The sequence below is a fragment of the Mycteria americana genome, chromosome 9 (genome assembly GCF_035582795.1).
Source record: "Mycteria americana isolate JAX WOST 10 ecotype Jacksonville Zoo and Gardens chromosome 9, USCA_MyAme_1.0, whole genome shotgun sequence".
Classification (NCBI taxonomy): Eukaryota; Metazoa; Chordata; class Aves; order Ciconiiformes; family Ciconiidae; genus Mycteria; species Mycteria americana.
In genome coordinates this window covers 21,246,244-21,272,451 of record NC_134373.1, presented here as the reverse complement: position 1 = coordinate 21,272,451, position 26,208 = coordinate 21,246,244, and the positions used below count along the sequence as shown (strand labels likewise).

General features: G+C 36.2%; 1 protein-coding gene across 2 annotated transcripts in view; it reads right to left on the bottom strand.

Annotated features, from left to right (window-relative positions):
* TLK1 (tousled like kinase 1) overlaps positions 1-26,208 on the bottom strand; it is a 69,795-nt gene that overhangs the window by 30,167 nt on the left and 13,420 nt on the right. For both annotated transcript variants that reach the window (XM_075511265.1, XM_075511264.1), the window contains exons 2-7: positions 13,628-13,746; positions 9,706-9,777; positions 4,747-4,822; positions 2,170-2,216; positions 1,710-1,796; positions 504-593 (exon numbers count right to left, since the gene is read on the bottom strand). In XM_075511265.1, the coding sequence (XP_075367380.1) occupies positions 504-593; positions 1,710-1,796; positions 2,170-2,216; positions 4,747-4,822; positions 9,706-9,777; positions 13,628-13,741 (486 nt within the window). In that variant the 5' untranslated portion in view covers positions 13,742-13,746. The remainder of the gene's footprint in view (positions 1-503; positions 594-1,709; positions 1,797-2,169; positions 2,217-4,746; positions 4,823-9,705; positions 9,778-13,627; positions 13,747-26,208) is intronic.

Genomic DNA, 26,208 nt, shown 5'->3' with positions numbered 1-26,208 from the left:
CTAACTTGTGAAAGATAGAACAGATCACATCAGAAACGGCAGAGACGATAAAACAGTTGCTTTCGGCTTTTAAAAGTCATGACAGAACTATATCTTGATCATTTTGATTACCATCTCATTTTTCTTCTTCAATGTCATATTTTAAATGCAGTATGACAACAGCAGCTGTCGCTTCAAATACTGCCTGAAACAGCAGCCTCTACTTCTAAGATCACACAACAGCTAAAATCTTGAGCAAAAGCCTACCAACGATGTGGTCGTCTAACTCCTCAAGAAATGCAACATTGGAAGCAGAGCAAGTGCAGAATACAAAACTAATCAGAGAGATTTAAATTATGAGCCGCTGAACTTAAAAGAAAAATGCTTTGGTGGATTGTAAACAGCAAAGCTTTTGAAAGCCTTTAAGAGTTTAGAAGAAGTTGAAAGACAAAGAAATAAACGTATCAATCAGTTTTTCCTACAGCCTGAAACGATATAGGATAGCTCTACTCAAAAATAGTTACCTGAGTAATTTTAAAAGATAACTGCTTTGGTTGTGTGATAGGGTGGTCCCCGAAAGCTAATGAAGTAGGAGAAGGACTATTCTGTCGAACCTGGAATGCATGAAAACAAATTATTTTAGATACAACTGTAATTTAATTATGAACATAGCTTGTTTACAACTCTTGGCAGGAAAATCATATAGAATAGACAAATAAGGTATCTTTATTACAGAAGATACTACTTGGAGCACTGCATTGAGAGCTATCACTATGCTGTTATAGATCACTTGCAGTTTAGAAAGGGTGCAATATATTCTCTGAGAAAACGAAGATTGTCACTTTTGAGAAACAGACTGAAAGATTTAAGACAATGCAAGACTGACGTAAGGTGACGTCAGTCTTACACAGACTTATTTTTCTGATTCTAACTTTCACAACTCAAACATACAGTAATGTGAGTTATTTTTGGAGTGGTTATTTCCCATGGGAGAACCAGAAAAGGGGAAGCTAGTGCAGATCAGAACACAAATACTGTTACTGAAACTTCCCAAACCCCACTAGTTTGTGTGAATGAGACCGTTTTCAAGCCAAATTCCACAATCTGTATTACGCTCCACACTGTTAGCAAGAATAAGACGATGCCTGAAGTTGAAAGTACATGGAATAAAAGCTGAGGTCTACCAGCAGAGAAAACAAATCCTTTCTGTAACTGGCAGATTCTGTTTGTCTATTTAGAATCACATGGGAGTATGCTTAACACTGAAATTGTGCATATGAGGGGGAAAAAAAAAAAATTAGCATGACCAAAGAATTTTAAAAGGATACAGGCAAATTAGGTGTCAATTATTTAAAAACTTACGATTTATCAAAAACTGAGCTTTTAAAGTCCCGAGTTAGGGATTCAGTTTCCCCATAAGTAACAAAAATCCTCCCTTTTTTTGTGTGAGGCTTGTGAATAGATGTCATTAGAACATTTTAACATGTATTCAACATTTTACATAATTACTTTGTATTTAAAAATTATGTTTTAGAACAAAAGTCCTAGCATTAACAGAAAATTTTAGTTTTAATATTTAACTTGATTTTTTTTTTTTTCTGTTGAAAAAATGAATTCCTTCCCAGGACTCCCTTCTTTGAAAACTCTTCCCTTGAATACAGATTCTTGTCAATTATGCTACTTTTAGACTATGAAAGTATCTCCAGCAGTTGTGAAGTTCACAAACTTACAGAAGAAGGAGCGGAATGTGAATTCTGAGGAGACCGGATTGCAGGAGGTACGCCTCGCACTGGACTAGAGCCGTTTCCACCTTGGTACTGTAGAGAATATATGGCCCTCCAATTAGTCAATCTTCTTATCAAAATACATTATACATCTACTGAATGATTCAGCTCATCTGTACACAGAATTTGTAAATTAGATTGTATTGCTTGTATTAGTGTAGCCTTTGGCCATTTAAAGAAAAGCATGAAAGAAAATGGTTTTTGTATTTTAGCTCAGGCTACACCAAGAGACCGCTGCATCTCTACTTCAGGGTTTAATATTCACAAACTTACATAAAGCAAAAAAAAAAAAAGTATCCTCTCAAGAGGCCTGTTCATTACAAGCAAAAAATTTTGTAACATCCAAAACCAGCTGAAAGTATGTTTTAAAGCTAAAGTAAATTTTACAAACACACAAAAACCTTACCTCAAAATAGTCACTAATCTTGTGACCACGTCCCCCAATATTCTTTCCTGAAACAAATACATTAATACATTAGAATTGCTTAAATAAATTATAGATGTGCCTTACGTTTTTACCTATACAGTAATTATAGCAAAGTCTTACCACTTGTTAATTGGTTTTCTTTGATGTGCTAATATGTGATCTCCCTATATAGGTAATTAAGGGATTGGCCGCAATAAAGAGATTTGCATATTCCATTCATTGAGAAATCAGAAATTAAGTCACACTGCAATTCCTAAACCAGATTAAAGCAGACTTAGCAGCAAGGCTAGACCTCTTCTAGGTAACAGGAAACTCAACTCTCATCCTACAGATCAAACCTTTATTGCTAAGTCCCTCCCCTTTTTAAGCACTATCTATTAACATTATATGCTCCAGGTGAGTTATTGTGCCCAAATGTTCAGCCCAAGGATTTCCTTAAGCACCAATAACAGTGTGGGCATGAAGGATGACAAGTATTTCCATTCCTCCCAACCTGATTATGAATTGGCTAACTCACAGGGTTAACTAGGGAGATAAATAGAACGGAATGAGAGAGTAGAATTGCTTTTATCTTAATCAGCATTGAGACTTCAGGAGCACCAATGTGAATTAATCTTTCTTCAATGCGAGGACCTGATCCATATGTGACATTACAGAGACCGCACCAAAGCCTTACCCAATGGCATAAATGCTTTCTTCTGTTTGGCCCTAAGATGACTGGTAAATCTTAAGACTGTATTTGTCTCTTGTACAGGTCAGACTACCTGTTAGGAGACATCTTGAAAATGGACCATTGTTCAAAGCTTTTTTCTTTATAGAAATAAATTTTTGTGATAAAATAGGAGATCATTACCCATAGGTCCAAAAATGTAATTTTGGACTTTTTAGCAAAGATTTCCAAGCTTTTCTATTGCTTCAGACCTGAAGAATTCTTTCTAGTCCAAGATGCCTCTATACTGGCACTGCTGCATAACTTTGTGTCACTAAAAAGTACCACGAAGAAACAGAAACATTTGCCAGCCCTTTTTGTGTCAAGACTTTTAACAGAAATATTTCGATAAAATAGTTCAAAGACCTAGAACAGCACACAGTTAATTCCTTCAGTAGTCACCCAGTTAGCATATATACCACTGCTACTGCCCTCTAGTCAGTTCTTTACCTACCCTGTAATTCTGCTAGTGATTTCTGTCTTCATGCTCAATTCCCATATATCGCTTTATCAAATTAAAATTTTCATCCAGATAAATGAGACAGACTGCATTCCTTTTCAGTATAGAAAAATCTATTCTATGTCATGTTTCAGAACTCTGCACTGAAGAAATACATCAAATTATTTTGGCCAAATGAATAGATTTACACTGATTTTTATCCCACTTTCCAATGACCTCCATGTTCTAAACAATACTTTTCTTCAACATTTATGGATTATTTTGCATATTACAAAGTCAAAATCCTAGGTATGCAATATACAAGAGATGGATCTCTTGTTCCTTTTTTCAATACAATAGCAGTATTTGCTGTGCTTCAATTGTACTATACCACTCCAATATGCTGCAGTTTCCTAGGCCAGTTCCTTGAGAATATTGCAGTGCAGACTATTCAGTTTCACTGCTGCTGACAGTAAAATAGTAATTACGAGACATTATAATCATGTTGTCTATGCCAAAAAGTTCCCAAAATTTCTATCATCTCTAATTTCAACTCTCATTGGTAGCAAGAAGGATAGGTTACTAGAACAATGTAAATGGGAAATTTCATTCAAGTTCTTTGAACAAAGCAGGTCTCTATGAAGCAACACTTAACAAAGAAATTAATTTTAGTCAAACTACATAATTCTTCTACTAACAGCATGTTGCATCATGAAGACTTCCAGATATGGAGCCCATTGATATGTATCTGAAGTGACATTTCCTAGCTCAGTTAGGAACCAAAAAAAGCTAATAGAGATGTTATCAGAACTATTCCCTCTCCCCTTTCGATGAATTTTTGTCTTGAGGTTAAATTTCCACCATTCCTCCCCCAAAAGTCACATGAAAGAGACAACAACAAAAACCATGCTTTGTAAATATTAAATTGGAAAGCGGTCTCATCCCGATTTCCCCATCCCTCTAGACAGCTACACTGTACAATAATCCATAGAAAAGGAAGAATAAAATTCAAGTTTTAAATATACCTGAAAAACAAGCAATCAAATACTATAATCTGTAATCCCTTTTCCCCCTTACTGACTGAAAAGAAATACAAACCACAAAGGTATTTTTTATGAGAAGAGCGCTACAATTCTTAAAAAGTACATAGAGTTGTATCATAGCTTCAAGATACACATGCAGCAGCAGACACTTCTTATGGGCAATTACCAGCCCAGTTCAGTTTTTACTTGCTGTCCCTTCCAGTGACAAAGGAGGGGGGGGATAAGTAATTTATTATCCAAAACCCAACATCTGTCCTATGCAAGCAAAAATACAGACTTTTTAAGGCTAACAGCACAAACTTTGTGCATTCTAATTTGATTAGATACATGCAATAACTATCTAATTAATTTACATTTTAGTTTACCTTGGCTGCTTTCACTCTGAGTGTCTGCTTTTCTTTTTCTTCCTCTGGAAGGTTCTGACTGTTTCTTCTCTGGAGTCTACAAACAACAAAAGAACATGATCCAACAGCAGCTCTATTTATTTATATTATGGCTTTATTATTGTGAAATAAATTTAAATCCTCATTCATAAAACATGATTTCACAATTCAGCAGGGATGCGATTTCAGATCTTAAAGTACATAATATGATCCTTGGTCAATCACATAAATACAAGCTAGAAAAGATATTTAAGAAAGTGAGAAATAATCCTTAAATAATTTCCCAAAAGGCAATTCTACATATTAATTGTTAAACAATTATACCTTTTCATCCATTCTGGGGTTTATGAACACCCAATTTGGTTTCATTTGGCTACATTTTACCAAGATCTTCCGATTATAGTTGTGTGTGTTTCACTAAGCTTACTACTTAGTGAAATAAGCTGATTCTTGATGGTGTTTTCTACACATTGCCACAGTATAAACACAAAGTTCTAGTGGAAGCCAATAGGAAGCCTATAATGTTACTCCTTTTCGGAAGTGCAGAAGTCATCTCCAAACTAATATAAACTGTGGATTTCTAGAATCTGCTTAGGATTTAAAAGAGAGAGATATTACTCAAAATTTGAGTATCTATCCACTTGGAAAGCGTCATCGTCTCCTCCCCATCATATTTGTATCTCAAGAAAGTAAAAGAAAAACATCAATGATAAGTGAAAAAATACAGGTCTGTTAAAATTTTATTCCAGAAATATTACATATAGTTGCCTAGAAACTACGATCAGCATGTACAACACAGATAACGAGAAAGGGCTGTGATCAGGAGAATCTCTAAATTTTATTTGCTCTCCCTTGATCTGAGGATTCAAACCAGTTAATCTCCCCAGTGTAAGTTAAATTCTACAAGCTGCTTTGGTTCAAGGAAAAGATACTGCAGCTGTGTGTGTATTCAGCCTCCAAGCAGCCTCATACCAGTAACTGGAGAAAGCACAGAAGCCATTACATGAACTCTGTTTTAGCATCAAGAAAGCAATGGTCCCTAGTATCTTTGCCTAAATTGGAGATCAGTGATAAGATGCTTCATTTTTTAATGATACCATCATTTTATCATTTCATTGTATTTGTCACTTTGTGCTCAAAGTATTCTTTCTCAATACAGCAAATGATACCAAAATTCAAATTTCAACCCATCTCTAAAAGCACTTCAAGTATGTTTCAGTTCCAAAATCATGTGGATATCTTCAAATATAGGTTTACTATAAATATCCTAAAATATTTATTTTGGCAAAGAACCATTTTAAGTTACCCATGATCTGTAGAAAATTACCAGTCTATAAAAGAACAGTCAGGACAAGAAAGGTCTTCCTTATCTATACCATATACCTTTTAGAAGTTTTAGCTCTGTGGATAGCTTCATAAAAACACCTTTGGAAGTTTTACAATTGTAACTGTTGTATTACCAGGCTACAAATGAAGTTTGAATTACATACATTTTATTTTAAATAAACTCTTCCAACCAAAATCTGCATCTTTTACAGTGCTATCGTACATTAGCAAACTGTACAACACAGACTCCTGGAAATTAAATTATCTTAAGATGATATGATTCTAAAAGCAGAAAGCACAGCTTAGAAATATTACTTTAATAATTCGCAATTACTGCCAGGTAAATAGGTAACATTACGCTACCTTTCCACAAAACTAAATTGAAACTATTTAACCAAGCATCTTCGTGATATTCTTATTTTCCAGCTTTCAATTTTGTAATTATCATTCTAACGTAGTCAGTTTTACCTACCATATCAAGAAAAAAAAAAAACAAACAACAAAAAAGTTGTTTAAAAGCTAATTAATGACTAAACATTTAAGATTTCCCCCACCAAAATTAGTTTCCAACTGCAGTGACTGGTCTTGTATTTAAAAAACCAGACATTTAAAGAGGTTTATAGTTTTAAAACTGAAACTCAAATAATTAATAAATGTTTATTTCCTTAAGCTCTTCTGATTTCTTTCAGCGTTTAATTTAACCTTCCAAATGAAAAAGTATTAGCACACTAATGAGGTTAATAATGACGTTACCCAACAAGGTCATGTTCACCTTTTCTAAGTACAATATTCACATGGCAATGTACAGCGTACATCAATCAATAGAGAATGTTCTCAAAAATCCTTTCTAATGAATGGAACCATATGAATTACAAGAAACTGAAGACTGATGGGGCTGAGGAGTATCCCTCTGGTAAAGAAAGACTGAAGCTACTTTCAGTCACTTCAGAAGGATTTACGTACAGCCAAGATTTAGATTAAAATCCCACTATTTCATAAGCAAGACAAAATAGTTTTGAAGTTATCCAAAGTTAGATTGTAAAGCTATGTTAGAGTTACCCACAGCTTGGCATATAGCAGAGCCTCATACATCATGTCTTGATCCTAGTTTACCTCTCAATTTTAATGTGCTTCCCCCGAGTCTGCTCTTGACATTTATAGTTTTAAATCTTGGCTTTTCACATCCTCTTTTATAAAATAAACATTAATAAGTACCAATTCTAAACTAGTTAATCTCCTTTAAAAAAAATACTCAGACAATTATTTTCATAAATTTTATGTATAGTTAAATATTTTCTACCATATTGTAGAACTGGTAACACCATAACTCAGGAAGTTATTTTTGTAGGGAAAAAAAATTAAAATCATGTGTAATAAAATCGAAGTTTTTATTTTTTTGTCTCTCAACACTTAAATCTCCATTATGCTTAATAGTTATTTTTTTAGTTGTTAATATTTTTCATATGCATAATGAATGAGTTGATAGTTTCCCACAATTATTTTCTTCTAAATCCTACCCTCCCCTCAAAGCTTTACAACTACAGCAAACAAATACATCAGCGCTGTTTTCCTCTACAACACATTATAAATTCCAACTAGATCAAACCTTTAGTTAATTCTGAAATTACATTTATAATGAGGGTTCTGTATTACTGGGAACTGCAGCAACTAAACAGCTACAAGCAGGCAGTATAAAAGTAGCTTACAAGCAAGCTACAAATAATGGCACTGCTTCCCATAAGTCTTTGTATTTCCATCCACAAGAGGAATTCCCTATTATTATGAAACCTTCATTGTCACACCATTAAAAAAACCAAACCAAAACCAAAACAAAAACATGTAAAAATCCCACAACCTGTCTGCAATATTAAGAAATAAAGTGTACTTTTTATAGGATTACAGGATATAAGTAACCAGATGTTATTTTAAGAACAAAACTCTAAAAACTTATTAACATATTTGGTATTACAATTATAATTTAATTTAAGTGAATATAACTGACAACTACTGAAAATGGGTCAAGAAATCGTATTTCATTATTCATTGTCATTAAGACTCATCTCTCAGAAAACATAGAAGAAACCTGAAGCACTGTGTACTGGAGATCTGTGCAGGGACTTTTTAGAAAACAAATCTATTTCTATTTCAGAATCAGAATATTAAAAAAAAAACACCAATAAAATTATCCCTACCCAGAAGCATGGCTTGAGGTTAAAACACTGTGTAGAGACTGAAGATATGGGTAGAACTTTCAAACTTACATGCCTTGGAAAAACCTTGCCCCTGTATCTCATATATCCAACTCTAAAATAACATTTTTCTACACCAAAAAGTTATTACACATATAGTCAGTGTTCTGAGATCACTCAACTACTCACAGAGATGTTTTTCTGTCAAGGAATTGCAATAATGCATCGTAACCTTCAGGCTACTGCAGGACATTTCCATTCCCACACCTACATCAGAACTGCATCACTACCCAAAGTATTTCTAGGAAAAGCCATGAAGAAAATCAACAGGCAGACAGACTCTTCTGGTTAAGATAGTCCATATACAATTGAAAGGAAAATCCAGCTGGGAAAGGCAAGGGGAAAAAAACATAGCAGAGCCTTTTTTGCAGAGAAAACATGAAATCACACATAAAGAACATTTACTTATAAGATATCAGTCTTGGGAACCAACTAAATTGTTCAGCCCAGTATAAAAGCAAACTTGCTGGTCAGCCCAGTATAAAAGCAAACATGAGACAGTGTCTCACAGTGACTGAGTGAGTGAACAATTAGGCCCCAAAATAAAGCTTTAACATGTGAAAATAACGTCAAAAGCACATTCCAAACAACTCTCCCTCTGGCGTGACACGTACTCAAACACAGGTCTAGTCTGGGCTAGAAATATGCTCTTGCTTACAATGGGTATAATTTTATCAATACAATCTGTGATGTACATAGGCAAAACTGTCAGGGGGACTCATCAACCTCAAAACAGGTAAATTTTAAGAGCTGCATTAGTGCAACTATGTCAATGCTGGTCACTAACAGGAAAATCTTCTACTCCAGGGAAGTCTGCACTCTCCACATTAAAAACTATTAAGAGTATGAATCCTTTTTTGGATTAAAGTGGTACTAGGTAAGAAAATATGCAGTGACAACTGCAGCTTTTAGAAATGCAGATGAGAGCTACTGTCTGCCCTTGGAGTAAATCTGTATTTTCAAAGAAAACATGTCAAACTAGTTTCTAGAGTATTTTCAAAGACTAGTCAAAGTTTATCTGTGCTGATGAAAACCTTATTGCTTATTAAACAAAAAACAGCAAACTGTTTAAGCATTTTCAGCTCCAAAAGCTCTATGTATCCTCACAGCATGACTACATAGATAATTAAGAACCAGAAGCAGCTAGTTTCATGACCAAAAATCCAAATAAACTTTTATGAAGTCATGCCTCCTCCTCCAAGCGATGGTATCTTTTAGTAATGTGTGCTTTTTCCTATCTAGCTGTGTATTGTGCGTTGTACTTTAAAAGCTTCTATATGAAATAAGGCATCAAACTGGAATATAAAATTATTACTTGTTAGCATTAAAATTCTGAGGTAATAATGAATCTGCCCCATATACTTACCTCTGATTCTTTGTCACTTAAAGATCCCAAGCTTCCGAAACTGTGATTTGAACTTTCGTTATTTGTTGAGGCCTACCAAAACAAATAAAATACTAAACATTATATACAGATTTATAAAACTGCTAATCCACTATTATCACTCACACTTATAACAAGTAACAGCAATAAAATTTCATGCTTGCAAGGAAAAACTGATTAACTATAGAGCACTTGTGACTTGAAGGCGGATAAGAAGTTTGACAGGCAGATGTTTTGACAGGGCACAGCGAATTCTGTATTTCGATTGCTTTTAAGCCAAGTAAAACCCTAGATCATTCAAAAACGTTTCAGTCTTACTTGGGAATAGCAAAACATCCAATGAAAAACCCTACCAAACAAAAGCCAATATTGCTGAAAGTCCTGGAGACTACTAAAAATTTTCCTTTTTCAAAGAAAAAGAGCATTTAATTTTCTCCAAGACAGATACTAGGCTATTGCAAAGATTATTTTTTTTAATCCATTCAATGACAGAAAATTACAATCTATTGACAATATTATTCTACATTCTTAAAACAAACTATTTCCCCCAAAGTAACAAATTTAGACTAATGACTAAAAAAAAAAAAAAAAAAGAAGATAAAACCTGTGAAATAGTTTCAAGTTACAATATTTATTTAGAAATTTTCTAAGGCTGATTTATTCAGAGATCTTTTGAACACAGAATGGCAACAAGGACATTTTATTGAAAGAGTCTGTTCCACATTCACATAACAAAAAATGTCAACATCAGCTGAGCTTCTTTTTATTAGAAGGAAAAAAAAAAAATCTTATACCAATGGATTATTCTCTTCCATATAGGAAGGCAGAACAAATACTTTGAAGTAAAACAACAACTAGTTCCAAGGCAAACACTCAGCTTGCTTCAAAGCATTAAATTCCAGCACTGCATCAGTTTGCAGGACAATACTGATCTGTGACATCTTCTGAATAACGAGATCTTCTCTGAATTAAAATTTCTGGAGAAATGTTAACTAAATCCACAAAATTTCCATGTGTGTTCCCCCCCAGGCAGTCCCTAATCTAGAAATGCCTATATGTAGTTCTTCCTTGCAATCTCTCAGTATCTGGTCGTTGGAGTCAGCTAAAACAATAATCTCAGTAAGCTATATTCATACATGCACCCTTGCTTTCTGAAAAAGCTTGAAGATGATAGGCTTTTTTTCCCCCCCAACAATTCCAAAACTCTTCAGCAAAACAGTAGATTAGGGTAGGCTTTCAAAATAGTAGTCCCAATAAATAGAAGTCCATCTCAATTTAATTACTAGAAGAATAATGACCTAGAATGTTTCCAGAAATAACCAGTAAGTACAGCTGCAACCTCTGTATTGTCTTGCTTGGTTACAAAAATGAGAATTTGGTACGTGTGGATTTGGGTATGTATGCGAAGAGGAAGTTTTCTCTTTTTTGTCTTCAAAGTGAAACCAGACCAATGGAGTTATTTATACATCACATTTTCCCAGTTATCTCCACACATCAGATCAAAAAGGTTTAATCAGGTTATTTAATAAAAATCAGATAAGCCTCTCTCAACATTCCTCCCCAAGACTAAAGACTGTATTAAAAAAAAAAAAAAAAAGGCATATTCCAAACACAGCCCAGATCAGCTACTAAATTTCATGTTATCTGCTTGGATACACTGAATGGTCAGAAATAAAAGAAATACAAACAAAACTGATATAATTGCCATTTTACTGATGGTGGGATAAATCACAGGACTAGATATTGGTATTCCCCTCTACCTCCCTGCCTCCCAAAACCAAACAAAAAGTAAGCAGGAAAAAGAAGAGGTATTGCACTATATACTGAAGATCATTTGTGGAATATTTCTGGTCAAAGGTAAGAACCACAGTGTCTTAGGTGAGGATCTGCATTAATCAGAAGACAGTGGTAGTAGTATCTTCTGCAAACAATTGTCAAAGCATTTGGTAGTATTAAAAAAAAACAAACCAACTTTATCCAGCTATCCATTTGGAAACCAACTGGATGAGATACAATTATCTGTTCAAACAGATCTTGGAATGTGTCAGGGACAAGAAATTTATGTTTTACATGGTACAGTGAAAAAGGAAATTAGCCGTTTTAAATATCTTTTTTTTTCTGGCTAATTTGGATGAACAAACTGAGAACCTGAAAGTGGAATATAATTTGGGTAAAAGTGAAACCAGCTGAACAACAGACAACAAAAAAAGACTTGAATAGATTTATGGAAATGGTAAGCAGCAACTCACAAGGGATCAAAGTTTAAAGAAAAGGAACCCCAAGAAACTTGATAATTACTTTTAAATAAAATGCATCACACACACAGCAGTAGACAGATTCTGAGGAGGAAAGACTGGCAATAAGGCAAGGGACCAACACAGCTGTATCAAAAACTAATAGAAGGGTTTATAAATACACTAAAAGTTAAATGAAGTTAAAAGAAGGTATAGATCTAGTCATGGAAAAGGACAAATAGTCATTTGAATTATGAGCAATTACCCGAGAAATTATAATGAGCCAATAAATTAGGGGAGTAAGTAGTACTAGAGAACCCAAGGAAGAAAGAAACAAAGATGGGCCAGAATTACTGGGTTTGTCTCTATCTGATTTTAATCATAAGATATGGCAATTATACATTTTTGCAGTCATAATTAGAAGGCAACTAAACAAAAAGAGAAAACAATAGTGCATCAACCACACTGTGTCAATACAACCTTGTTCCTTCCCCTGACCATTTAACTCACTTCTTGGTTAAGATGGTAGTTAACAGAAGTGATATATCACCTTTTTTACAGCTTTGTGACGGTTACCTTCATGTCACTCTCAAAAACGAATTAAGAAGATATGATGCAAGATCACTATGCACTTATTTCAATTCTTTATAGTTTGTTAATAGTCATCAATACACCACATGACTCCAGAAATTTCTTCAACATCTGCCATCAGGTAGTATTTTGTTCTGTAATCTAGAGTGGTAATTAAAACGTGGAATAGGAAGTGAAAAATACTAACCAAGTTTGTGTAAAATACTTAAAATATGAGTGCACTGCAAACACTTTGGAAACAAATTCAAAAGTACTTTGGACATGGGGGAAATGTGCCTAAAAAATTATTATTATATCTTTTTAACATCAGTTTGTTAAGTACTACACTTGGTGAAGAACATTCAAATGCACAAATACAAAATGGAGTACCTCTGGTTAGGCAATAGTATTGCAGAAATCAGTCCTGGAAGTTGAAGCTAGTAACTTGAACAGAGTTTGTAATAAAGGCAAATTTATTTTGCAGATGTATCAACTGAGGGGTAATATATGACATATGGACAGTAATTAAGCCCTGCTATTCAATGTTCATAAGGTTTTCCTCAAGTGTTGCACCCTGGTTTACATACTAACAGACAGACTGCAGAAAGTCTACAATGAAAGTAGGTAAAATTGATATAAACGTCTGGAAAAGCTGAAAGAATTTGGCTTTGTTAATCTAGATATATTAGTCCTCAAACAAGTTTAATCTTAAAAACAGAGCTCACACCAGACTCCCTGTGTCTATTTCAAACCAAACCGTAAGTAGCTGGCCATTTGCAGAAGGGACAACGCCACTTAAATATTGGGAAAAACTTCCATCTCTGATCACATGTGCACTAGAGCAAAACCACAGAAGAGCCTGTATAAGCCCATTCTTTGGTGTTTTTAAGAACAATTTAATGTCCGTATGTCATAGATAGGTTCAGGATAAACAATCTTATCTCAAAGCAAAATAACAGACTAACAAAGATTTTCCCGAGAGCCTCTTCCAACCCAGTACTTTTGCAAGTAAATCATGTGGGCAGTATACAAGTGAGACAGTGTGAAATAAATTAGTATTTCAAAGATGGTAGATCTGGATGACTGCTCTTAGAACTTACTTTAGCTCCAACACTGCAACTTCCAGTACTCCCAGTGCTGCCACTTACTACTCCTGTAAATCTTGCCTCTAACAATTCTTGTCTTCTTGGGTCCAGGCTATGAAGCTCATCCATTGCTCCTAAAAAAGACAAATAAATTCATTATATTCCCTAATATTTGCAGTGAAATATTTTACAAACAAGCCCAACATACCACTTGCCTATGCAAAGAAAGGATGTATACCCTCAACTTGACAACGATTCACCATCTGTTACCTAATAACAAATGCACTCAATGAATTCCAGAAATTCTGGGGAAAGTTCTGTGTATCAGAATAGCTTTGTCAATTTTGGTGAAAACTAGAACCTGTTAAGAGGCGTGTAAGAGACATGGAGTCTGCAGCGTGTGATACGCCAACCAGGCAATTATTTATAGATTAAAAACTAGCTGACAGGAGCAAAATACTTTCCAGCATAAAACCTCCCAATTCTGCAATCCCCTTGTTTTCCGTATTATTTAAATTGTTTAGGTAGGCTATCAACGTATCAACGTCCAAGACAAACAAGTAAGAATCATAGGAAAAAAAGGAAAATCAGAAGGTAGATCACAGTCCCCAACACGTGCAAAGGAATGCAGGGTTATACGGAGGTTCGAAGGGCAGAGAAGCAAGGCGTGGGATCAGCAATACGAAAGGAGCCAAGAGTAACAGAGACCCTTGCACAGGTGGTGCCTCTGACCCTAGAGCCCTGCTAAACGGAGTAAAGAAGTGCTGCTGGCATCGGCAGGGAAAGTAAGGTGGAAGGAAATGGAGGAACAAAAGGAGTTTCTGATGAGCTCAGCCTACATGAGTAGGCTGCAACATGATGTACAGCTTTCTAATTTGTATTTAAATCACTTACGGCTGTTTAATGAGTCTGAAAGATGATCTAGACAAATAGTCTTCCGTATTTACACAAACTGCGTTCTTTGTTTTTATCTTTTCAACCACTTGAACATTCAGTTTATCTTCAATTGGAAAGATTTCAGTTGCTTTACTTTAAATAAGATATTTAATGCCAAAGTCTTTATGCACTATTTTAATAGCATATCCCTTAAGTACGATATAAAGTGATATAGCTTCATTTTTTTCAACTAAGACACAACTTATCAAGTTTGTGCTTTTCAGTCCCACAGGACAACACAGCAGTTCAGAAAGGACTGCAAGTAATAACTATGTATATTCAAATGGTACTATGAAAAAAAGCTTATGGAATTCCCTTTTCATGAAAACTACATTTTACAAAGTTTAAGTGCTCCTATTAACTTCTACCCATCAGCTAAGCAACCTGACAACCAAGGCATGAGCATCGCTTTGCTCACATAAGACACGAGACACTTTCTTATACGACTCTCAGGTATCTCACAAACCTTTAACATTCAAGCACTAGACAGAACTTTCTGTACCGCACATTTTGGCCACACCTGGCCATGCAGCTAATCCTCCTGGTAGGGAAAGCACTGGCTCTGCTATTTGGCTATTTCAAGTTGCCTTTGTTCCCACGGGAAGGCACATGACGGTAAGAGTGTTGTCAGTGCTCCTTTACCACAGAGCCTGGTACCCAGACCTCCTCTGATGGAAGAAAACCACACCAAGAGAAAAATGGTCAGGAAGAAGATATTTGGGAAATATGTTGTTGGCAGAGCCTTCTTTTGAAAAAAATCAAACTGCAAGTGGCAGCTTGAGGATACCACGTTTTGTTTCTGAAAGTGGGGGAGTTTACCCAAACACAGCCACATACGGAGCTGGACGCCTCTTTTCCAGCAATGCAGGGGAATTACCCAGTTTGAAACTGCACCTGGCTTATTATCAGCCGCTTCTTGAACTTGTAATGCCGCTTCTTGAACTTGTCTAGTAAAAATTCCTCCAATTTCTACATATTGTAGATTGTAAGCTCTCCGGGGTAAAGACTGTTTTACACCTATGCATAGTGCAGAACAATCAGGAATCCTCTTTAAACTCTTGCTTCCTAAAATGTGCTTGTGTACTGCTTCCAAGAGTTTCAAAACCAAATTGTATACTTCTCATATGCACAAAAAAGTATTTCTTACATTTACGCATTGTGCGATAAGGCTTTTTTTTTTTTTTTAAAAAAGCAGATGTGTACAGCATACCTTTCCTAGTATGTATGTAATCTATACCTTAATGGGAAAGTATTGCTCTGAAAGAGCATAAGAAAATAATCACACAAGATTTGTCAGGCAAGTTTAAAAGATTATTATTTTGCTTCATAACAGTAAAAGTGTTTAAGTGTATGCCACTCTGAAATAACCAATTTTAGTTTACCAAAGTAACCCATTTACTGAAGCAGGACTAGCAATATTTTGATTTACTAGCCTACTTGATAGTCACTGCCCACAAAAGTTCAGATCTTACTTAAAATTACTGACATAATTTTAGAAATTACAAACCATGCATATATTACAGAAACAGATACTACCATACCCTATATTATTTTATGAAATATGGGAAAGCAATAATCACTGTGGATAGCTAAGTCTCATTCAAAGTGCTGCAGAGTAAAATTGCTATTGCAGGTCTCATGTACTGTATCTAGATACTAATGCACTAAATAGATCAGCACCCCTGGGTTACCTTACCAATCAGAATGGTAATTTAGCAGGTAGACGGGTAGTCCACAGCACAGATAAAATACAATCCTTCGTTTTTCTTCTACTCAGATTTTAGAGCCTACACACGCTAATGAATGCACTGTATTCTCTTCATTATTTCTGCTGGAGTGGTTTTTTGTTGTTGTGTTTGGGGGTTTGGTTTTTTTTTTTTTTTTTTTTGTTATTGTTGTTAAATATCCAGAAACAAAAAGCAACACACAATTAACATGTACACTCCGCCATTCTTGTGATCTGAAGGAAAGACAGAAAAGCTGGATTCAAACCTTCTTTCAACACAGAGCAAATCCTAGGAAGATCTATTAAACTATCTTCCTCATTCATGCTGTAATTTAAAATACACCATTCACGCCCAGACACACAGCTGTTTTTTCAAGAACACGCAGTTCTGTACGATCCTTCAGTTCTCAGCACAAGTCACCTACTTTTAAAGGTACCGTAAGCTTTAAGGCACTTCTTGTAAGGGACAAAAAAATAGCATTTTTTTAAAACACCAGGCTTTATAAATTCTCCTGCTCACGAAACACTTTGCTGCCCACAAGTTCAACATAACTTACAGTTTTGAAGATATACCCAGACTTCTTACTTGAACTAATTCCATTCCCACCCCTGAGAGCCAACTCACTCACTCAAAGGGCATGCAATCAAGTTACACAAGTACCTACAGCATATTTACAATGATGCTAAATGAGAGACTGACACTGCTACCCCCCACTGCCATTCAAACTTCTACTATCTTCCACAGACAACACCTGGAAGATTACCTGAAACTCACATAAGAGCCCTAAAAAACTACTTTTCTTTATTTCTTGTAACCGCTACAGATTTTGGAATGCTTCTTCTAGTAATTTTTTTAAAAAGTTACCAACACTAGCTAGCCATTGTATTTTTTGGGAGTGGTGATATCTTCCATATTAATTTATCTTTCAGAACCATATATAGCCCCTCCTCTAAAAACTAATATAAAATGTACAGACTTCTTGTCCTGAAAAGGACACTTTTTGCAAGAACTCTTTTGAAAAGAACTCCAAACTCCCCTGAGAATTTGTTAAGCAATGGGTTATGTCAAAAGTCAAAGTAATAAATTCAGAGAAGCAATTTATAAGCTTTTTCGTGGCATTCGGTGTAATTATTATACCGTATTCTACCTTAGCAAAACAGAGATGTAAGGAATCAGAGGATTCTCCATGGTAGTTTGAATTTTTCAGAACTGGTGAGCAGAAAACAATAAAGTGCAACTACACCTGTACCCCAAGGCCCCACACCTCCAAATATACAAATACTTGCAAAAGATCTGGCTATTTAACTAAATACTTGCTCATACCTCAGTAAAATTGACATTTTAGGAGAAAAAGTTTAGCAGAGAGTTGCAGCTGGAAGTCTTTACCTCCTAAAACTGGATCTTTTGGGACACACACGTACTAGAATCTCTATCCTGAACACTACTAGACTACAGAGCAGTGTTGCAAACCCAAACACAAAGGCTTGACAGATCAGACATGTTTTTCTTTTCCACTAAATATGGAATCAGGCTCCAAGACTCAATCTTTATCTTCGACTCTCTTATTACTCTGAATGGACTCTTGTTATCTGGCAATCAATTACAGCTTCGAGATGAAGAAAGATCAACAGCTTCACACATTGTCAGCTTTCTACAATGAAGATAAAGTTCATTATGCAGAAGCCAGATTCTTCTTAGAACAACCCTCCAGATTAGATTGAGGCCCCCTTCTCCTGAATTCAAGGCCAGCGCAAACCACCTTTCACTTAAGTGAAAGGCATACTGGTTTGGTCTGGTTTCTTTAACAGACTTATATGCATATAGCTTTTACTGCCAAAGCAAAATACTTCAACACAGAGACCTATCTATTGAAGAGAAGACGACAGTTCAACAATAGCCCAAATGTAAATCGAATTTCCTGATGTGCTCCTACCGGGCACTCAGATTTTATGGTAACACACATGGTATGAGAATTATGTCCAACATACTTTTAGGAACACTTCACATTAACTTTGATAATATTACCACCACATAGTCTCTTCACTGACAGTAGCAGCCTCTAGATCAGTAAAGCTAACTAATATCCAGCTAAAAGGGTGAGGGGTGGGAAAAGAAAGCAAAACCAAAAAAGGTACATGTTTCAAATAGCAAGAAAAGCAGCCTGGAAAGCAGCAGCCTTTTTTTTTTTTTTTTTTTTAATCAAAATTCCTTTAAAGATATCAAACAATCTTTGAAGTTACAAACACCAGACTTTAAGCATGGTAACCATTCCAAGTATAGAACCCACTGTTTAACAGCATTGCACTGCAATCCCTAAAGTCTTTAAGTAACTGTTTATTTCAATTTGGAATATCCTAAATATGCATTTATCCCATTATGTTGATGCTCTAATAATTCAACTTCATAACAATTGAGTATGACAGCTCTTGTCATTCTAAAACACACGTGTACCAGCAGATAAAAGGAAAGCTTTAAAATATCAAATGCAAAACAGACTACAGAAAATTAGTAAAAATACAGATTTTAAAATCCTTAAGCAGTCTCCTAAAAAAAAAAAAAAAAAAAGCCCACACAACTACTTTTCTTCTTTCACCAACATGAAGATACATCTTGTCTCTGCATCCATGTGTATTTCCTTTTAAGTGAGCTACTCTCTTGTCTCATTTGGGGAAAAAACAAAACAAAACAAAAAACCAACAAAACCCAAAACCAAACCAACAAAACCATGCACTTGGCTTCATTCTTCTCTCTTACCTTTCTTAAACTCTGGATTTTCCTTATTACAGAACCAACCAGAAAGGACTCTTTCGTTCTCCAGGAAAATAAGGTAATGAAGCTAACATTTCTGCCTCCACGAAAACAAACTATTTGGTAGTGAACTATTTGGTGGTTAGGTAAACACTAGCAAGTCATCATCATGTTGACCAAGGTCTCTTCTTATTAACAGTAAAACCTTCTATTTATTACAGCTTATACTTTATATATGCTTCAGTACCTTATAAAGCCAATGGGGAATAAAGCAACCCAGAACAAGTTATCAGTGAAGGAACACACAGAGCTCTAAAATACAAGTCTAATCAAGTGAAAAAAGCAAGGCAAACCCAAATACAGTAGCACATCAAACTGTATGGAGTGAATGCAAATTGCTTATTTTTAAATTGGAAAAAATGACACCTGTTCAATTTAAAATAGAACATTTGGGCTGTGAGATTGAGAAATGAATCCAAAAAACCCACAAAGTTGACCTGTGTTGCTAAACCATGTATTGAATAGCCCTTCTTCCACAGCATGTTTTGGGGAATCAAAGAAAACAGAACTGGAAACAGCCTTGAAAACTACTAATGTGCTAAAAAAACAAGTTGAGATGCTAGTATGATGGCATAAAGCCAAGCAGCGGTAATTTGAGAAGAATTCAATTCTAAGGTAACAGCAAAAACACAGCCTGCCCTTAGCAGAAGGCTTTGAAGTACATCACCATCCAACATGAATCACAGTCCTGAAGCCGCAGTCATTCAGTACTTGGAAGTCAAGAAGGTCCCACTCAACTTAAATCAGCAGTCAGTAGGGCAGACAGCAAGATACAATCTCTGAAATTCTAAATAAAACAAACAAACAAAATCCCAGAACTGTATTTATCTCCTATCAACAGCTACATAGCCAAAACCTACAGGACACCATTTACCAAGACCCCAGGGTTCCAGCTCTTCCAAAATACTTAACAGAATAACAACTAACAGCTAGAGATTACCCATGACAAAGTTTAACCTGGAAATTTAGAAATGTTTATAATCACTGGCTTTCCAGTCAAGAGGACTAACTTCTTTTATAGAGGACTATGTAGCTATTATAACCTCCAAACAACAGATGGCATGAAAAAGTACAGGGTACTACATTAGAGTTTAAAACCTTCACTGTAGCTGAAGTCAAACAGCAGAAGTAGATGCCATAGAAAAGGAGTAAAATACATCCTGGTGTTCAAGTGAAACTAGCTGTTTGAAAAGATCTTAAGCGATAAGAAATTCCTAATGAGACACACACATATCTAAGCCCAGGGTCAGGAAAGAACAGAATCTATTTAATTAATCAAGTCTCTTTTTAAATGCACGTGAAAATGCAGTATTTCTCAGTCCCTGAGCTGGTAACACTGAAGCACACAACACAGAAAAAGAAGTATAAAAATAGTATTTCTCACTGAAGTTAACTTCTTTATTTAGGCACTTCTGCCTCCTAACAAACACACCCCCTCTCACTGCTAAGGTACCCAGGTGAACTTAAAAGCTTTTATTAATAATCTAAATAGAACTTTTATTCCACAAACTGAGCCTTTTAAAATGAGAAAGACTGTGTCCAAAAGAATAGGCAAAGAGATGCAGGCAAGCGAAAGGTGACTACTGCTTATGGGAGGCTAGGGGGTGAAAGAAAGGAGGGAAAAAGCTGGGTAATTAGCAGGCAGACAGATCAGGCTTTAGTCTACATAAAACCTGTGGGAGGGAAATAATATAACTGGCAAATTTTGGCCTAAAAAAGCACAACTATGGTACATTTAACAAATTATAAAGAAAAAAAAAATCTTCCTTACAAACATCGGAAGACAGCAGTTTTTGACAAATATGATTTGAAAATCCATTTCCAAAGTGCTTTTATAAAATTTGTGTCTTCTGATTACAGTTGTATGATTGTTGGATGCAAACTTGTTAAAATATAAAGTAGAGAAAATAAGGGTTTTCTGATGGGGAGGGAAAAAAACCCCAAACACAACTTCTGACCGATTTCCCATGAACTAAACAGCTGATGAGGAAGAGCATTTTGGTTAGGTTGTTGGGTTACCTGGACTCTACCATTCAGCTTTAATTCTTCCCGTGCTGAAAAAACAGGAGAATATTCCCTGTGTCCCTCCTCTCCCCAAGATGCAAGCTATTTCTTTTTGGAAGTCTTTTTCAAAGGCTTTTTCAAATGACCATAGCTCACCTTTTTAAAATGCTGTTTGAAGGTTGTTTTATTTCACTTTTCCCAACAGTTCAACAGACCAGAAATTTGATCTAAACCAAAGAAAACTTTGGCTGCTGGACAGATAAGTAATTTTCTGCAAATCATTCTACAACAGAAATCAATTATTTAACGCTAAAAAAATTGTAATGATCTTTAGACTTCATCTCTATGCTGCCAGTTTTTGGATTTCAATTGTCTGGCCAACAACCTGGAAACGAAAAGTGCATTACAGAGAAATATGTTCCTGAGGGAACCTCTGCTAACACCTTGAAGGAAGACTTATGAATAAACCACTTGGGCCAACTCCAGATCAGCTAGGAGGCATTTGTGGGTAACAATTTAAGCATGTTTAATTCTCTCCTCCTTTCAGCTGGGTGCCCTATTCTAAGGATCCCTTGGCCATTACATGTCTCATCAGATGCCTGTAGGCAGCAGAGGCAGAGATGAATTTACAAGTTGCTTACCAATGCCTTTATTTGGCCACAAACCAACAATATATACTTGTGCGTGTGGGTATATGCCACAAGGATGGGAACTCAGAATGGCTCATTCAGAGCTCAGGGAGTGATTCATACAGCAGAGAGAACAATAGCTCCCCAAGGGTCTATTCTATTGTAATTGGGGCTGAACCAGGCATGCAACTATGTCCAAAGCAAGCCAGTGATGCCTCGTTTCTGATGAGTCCCTCTACCAATCCTAACCCTTGGAAGTACAACTGAATTGCCTGAAAGCCACACATGGCTCAAGAGCGATGCACTGGCCTCCTGAAGCAACCAACAGCTCTTATTTCTGAGTGACAGCATTTTCCTTACGTATTGCATAAAAGTAACTGCGCTTTCCTTCAACGTCACAGACAACAAACCTATTGCACAGGTGTACGCACAACCTGTTTGAGGTGCAGCACAGTACCTATGAAAGATAAGCACTAATGTAGGCAATAGAAGGACTTGAAAGAAGAAACCCAACTGTTTGAGCATGTTCCCAAACCTGTAAAGTGATCACATGTGTGTCTATGGCAGCTTTCAAAACCAAAGTCTGCCTAACAATTAATGGCGCTGATGAGCCCGAAAGCTATTGAAGCTTTTTTTGCAATATTCACTGAAACAATGTGTTTCATTCCATGGCATGCTGTATCTCATTCCAATCCTGTTCATTATTCAGAAAACAAGAGTCAAGATTTAGTTTTATTTGGCATGTGAACCCTTGTAACAGGTGGGGTTTTAGCCAGATTTTTCTTTAAGCTAGCTTCCCCTGAAGGAATTCTTCACAAATCAAATTTTTTCCACCTTGCCCCAGAAATTACTATGCCATTATTTTTACAGTGGTTTTTCCCATATTAATGATAGGACTTGGCAAGTATAGAACAATTAATAAAGAGAAGATAAGATATAGCATAGAACATTCAACATTGCATCTACCTACCCATTTCCCAGACTTCTAATATAACTCCATGTGCACCATGTACAGGAAGCGTTAGCATAGCAAATACTGCTATGAGCAACAGAACCACGACAAGGTCCTTCCTGAGTCTGTTGAATAATGTTTAGTGCAATGAATGAAGGGAAAAAGGACAACTGAAAGAACATACGTTAGATTACTAGTATCTTGAAAGTTTTTTATCTTGGAATTACCACTCCTCAACAGCAGTAAGGAGGCTACATTTTGAAGATTGGTATCACTGTATCTTGTCCTCTGCCCCCACACATCTTACCTAGACAAAATCTGAATTCAACAGATCAGTTCATGGGCATAGTAGTGGAAACACCTGCTGTGCCCCAACAGCGGAACAGTCCACTTGGAGGAAGAATTGCCCACATGCAAAATCTCTCTCCATGTCCAGTAATCCCTTCTAGGCTCTTAAAAACAATACTGAGTTAGGTAAGATCAGAGTGTACTTCCTATGCTGAAATCCCAAACTGCAAGATCTTTCCCCATCATGACAGTCCTCCTATCTCAAACAAACAGAAAAGCCACTACAAAAAATACTCCACAGAAAAGTAGCATCAGTGAGTAATATCCCTTATGGAAATATCCTACTTAAAAAGACTTATTCTGAACTCATACAACTAAGAGCTTAAATAATAAAAAATCTGCTAGAAACAGATTTCCTGAGTTGTTGACTAAAATGGTATTTTAGTCAACACTCTGAACATACACAAACTAGATGAGTGATATCCTGAACATGTTCATTACAAGGAATGGTATCCATTCCTTTGAAACTTGTCGCTATGTAATCCCAAGTGTCGCTATGTAATCCCAATATTTTCCTGCTTTTTTAAAAACCTGGATTACTCACTTGCAATTGTTCTCTAGACTATTCTGAACTGCCATGAGCAATCAAAGAGCAGGTTCTGACTGGGCAGAAGGATTTTGGTGGCTTTTCAACGCCACCAACTTCCACCATTTAACAGCAAACTGGCAGAGACAGAGTGTTTCAAAGAAACAAGCAGGTTTGTTAACATAGTCTTCACTGACATTTTGCACTCTTCACAGCTGAAGACAGTGATACCTGAGAGCAGGTTTATTGACTAGTTGACTCTTACTGTCTAAAGTACTGCTCCAAGCATTTAGTCCATTTGAACAAATGTATAGATACTGAAAAACAAATGCATCTTCAGTAAAACTCTTTTTTTAATGACAGCATCTGATTTGAACATCTGCTACAGTGACGAAATAATCAGAGATACAAAGCACTCATTTAAAATGCTTTTAATAAAGTTTTGTTCAAGACAACTGTCAGTTTTGGCAGCAACTGGGTGGCCAACTAATACATCCTCCTGAGGTTTCTTGTCATCTCTGACCACTATAGTCTGTGCCTACATAAATGTGATCCTAACCTCTCTAAAGTCTCCTGTAAAGCCTTAAACAATCACATCTAGGTTCCATGCAGCTTTCTCCTGGAAAGGGAAGATTCATTACACAGTTATAAGGTCAAAAGCAGTAACTTTTCTTTCTTCAGAGTTAAGAACAATGTTCTGGTTAAGGAAAAGCTACACTAAATGCATTGGTTTCTGTTTGTATTCTACCAAGTTAGAAGAAAGATTAGAAGAAAATATGATGGCACCTCTTTGGGTTGCTTTGGTCTACTGGAGATACTCGGTCAATCAAAAGTAAAAAAGTCCTTGTCAGTGTCCCATAGGGAAGTATCAGCGTTGCTGTATTACACTGTACTACTACTATGATCAATAAACAAATATACAATACACAGACAAGAAGCTTATGCTTACAATCCCCTTATAAGGTAGGAAAAGCCTACTTATATTTTACAGAAAGCACGTAACGTCTCGGCCAAAGTTACGCGAGACATCTGTGGCAGGAACACTAAAAGACTGTCTTCCTAGGTAGCAAACATCTGCCTTGAACACAACATTATGTCAAGAGAGATAAAAACTAATACAGCCTGGGCCACAGACATGCAGGTGATGTGCTGCCTGCCTATCTCTACCACCTCCCTTTTCATGTCTATGTAGAGGAATCTGCAGCAATTACTGTTCCTTCCAGACAGCTCTGGAAAAGGTATCCAAACACAAAGAGAGAAGCAGAATTTGCCCATTTCAGCTTCATTTGCTGCAAAACCAGACACTCCCTGTCCCCTTAGGGAAGAGGCAGCAAGCAGGGAGAAGGCACACTGCAAGTTCATGGGTCACTTGTTGGCAATGCAGGCTAACAGGTCGCAAGATAACACCAGTTTTGTGATACTCCCAAAAAGTGCATCACACTCTGAACAAAAGCTCACTACTTTCCACTTCTCTATCTATTTCTATGCTGAAAAGGAGTAAAGCCTGGAGCAGTCCTGAAGAAGAAACATCTGCCTACAGAAATACCAGAAAGTACAGAAAATTTCATTTGCTGCATTCAGTTATAAGGAAACAAACCGGGAGCTCTAAATGCTCGAGTCCACGAAATGGCTGTTCTGCTAGAATTTAAAATGGCACAGGCCTTTTGCACATATCAAAAATAAACAGTAGTTTCTGCTACCTAAGGAAGGAGTGAAAAGGAAGTTAAAAGCAGAGGTCACCTACCGAGCAGGAAGAGAGCGAGCAATCCCCATTCCCACAGGGTTTTTGGTTCTCACCCTCACTCCTCAGAAAAAGTAAACCACGAAGGAACAAATATAAATTGTGCACCTCTTCCCTGAATAAATTTGTCTGGAAGTTACCTATAGGGTAGAAAGGCAGTCCAAAAACGCCCAATTTCATAGAATAAATTCATCTTATTTTTCAGAGTTATAATACCAGTCATTTGGTATTTGAAAGCCGTATTTGTGTCAACAGGAGTGTGTTTCAGTTGTTAATTCCCTGAATTTCCTAATCTCCTTACAACTGTAGCTCCTAGTGCCATTTCTGCCCTGATGGTCTTCAAAATCTCCCAGCACAGAGAGCCCATTGACCCTCAAGGCCAAGAGAAGTGCTCTGCTCCCTGGAGCACACAGGACATAATGAACTGCCGATCACAGTACATAACTCTTAACCTATATTGTTCTCGCCATTACATGGCGAGGAACATGCTACAAATAAGAAATTAAACAAAAAATCCAGTCTTTCCAAATATATGAATCTATTTCACTCATAACATTGTGATCGACTAGAACTTTAATCCCCACATACTTATATAAGAGGCCACAGTTTAACATCACACACACAAAAAAAACTTATTACGCCTCTAAGATTCAACTGGGACAGTAAATTTACCTCTAACTGTAACCACAAGACTCATGAACTATTTTGGCTTTTGAACTACACCATTTTAAGAAAAAAAGGTATTAACCTCAAATAACACTGTCGATTTCCTCCTTTCAAAATACCTGTATGGCACACACAGCATAGAAAATACTAAAAATTGAAACAAAAAAAATTGTATTAAGAGATTTAGACAGCAGAATCACAGGCTTCGTGAGAAACCACCACACCACCAGGCAGCTCATGCAACAGGGACCCTGCCTTC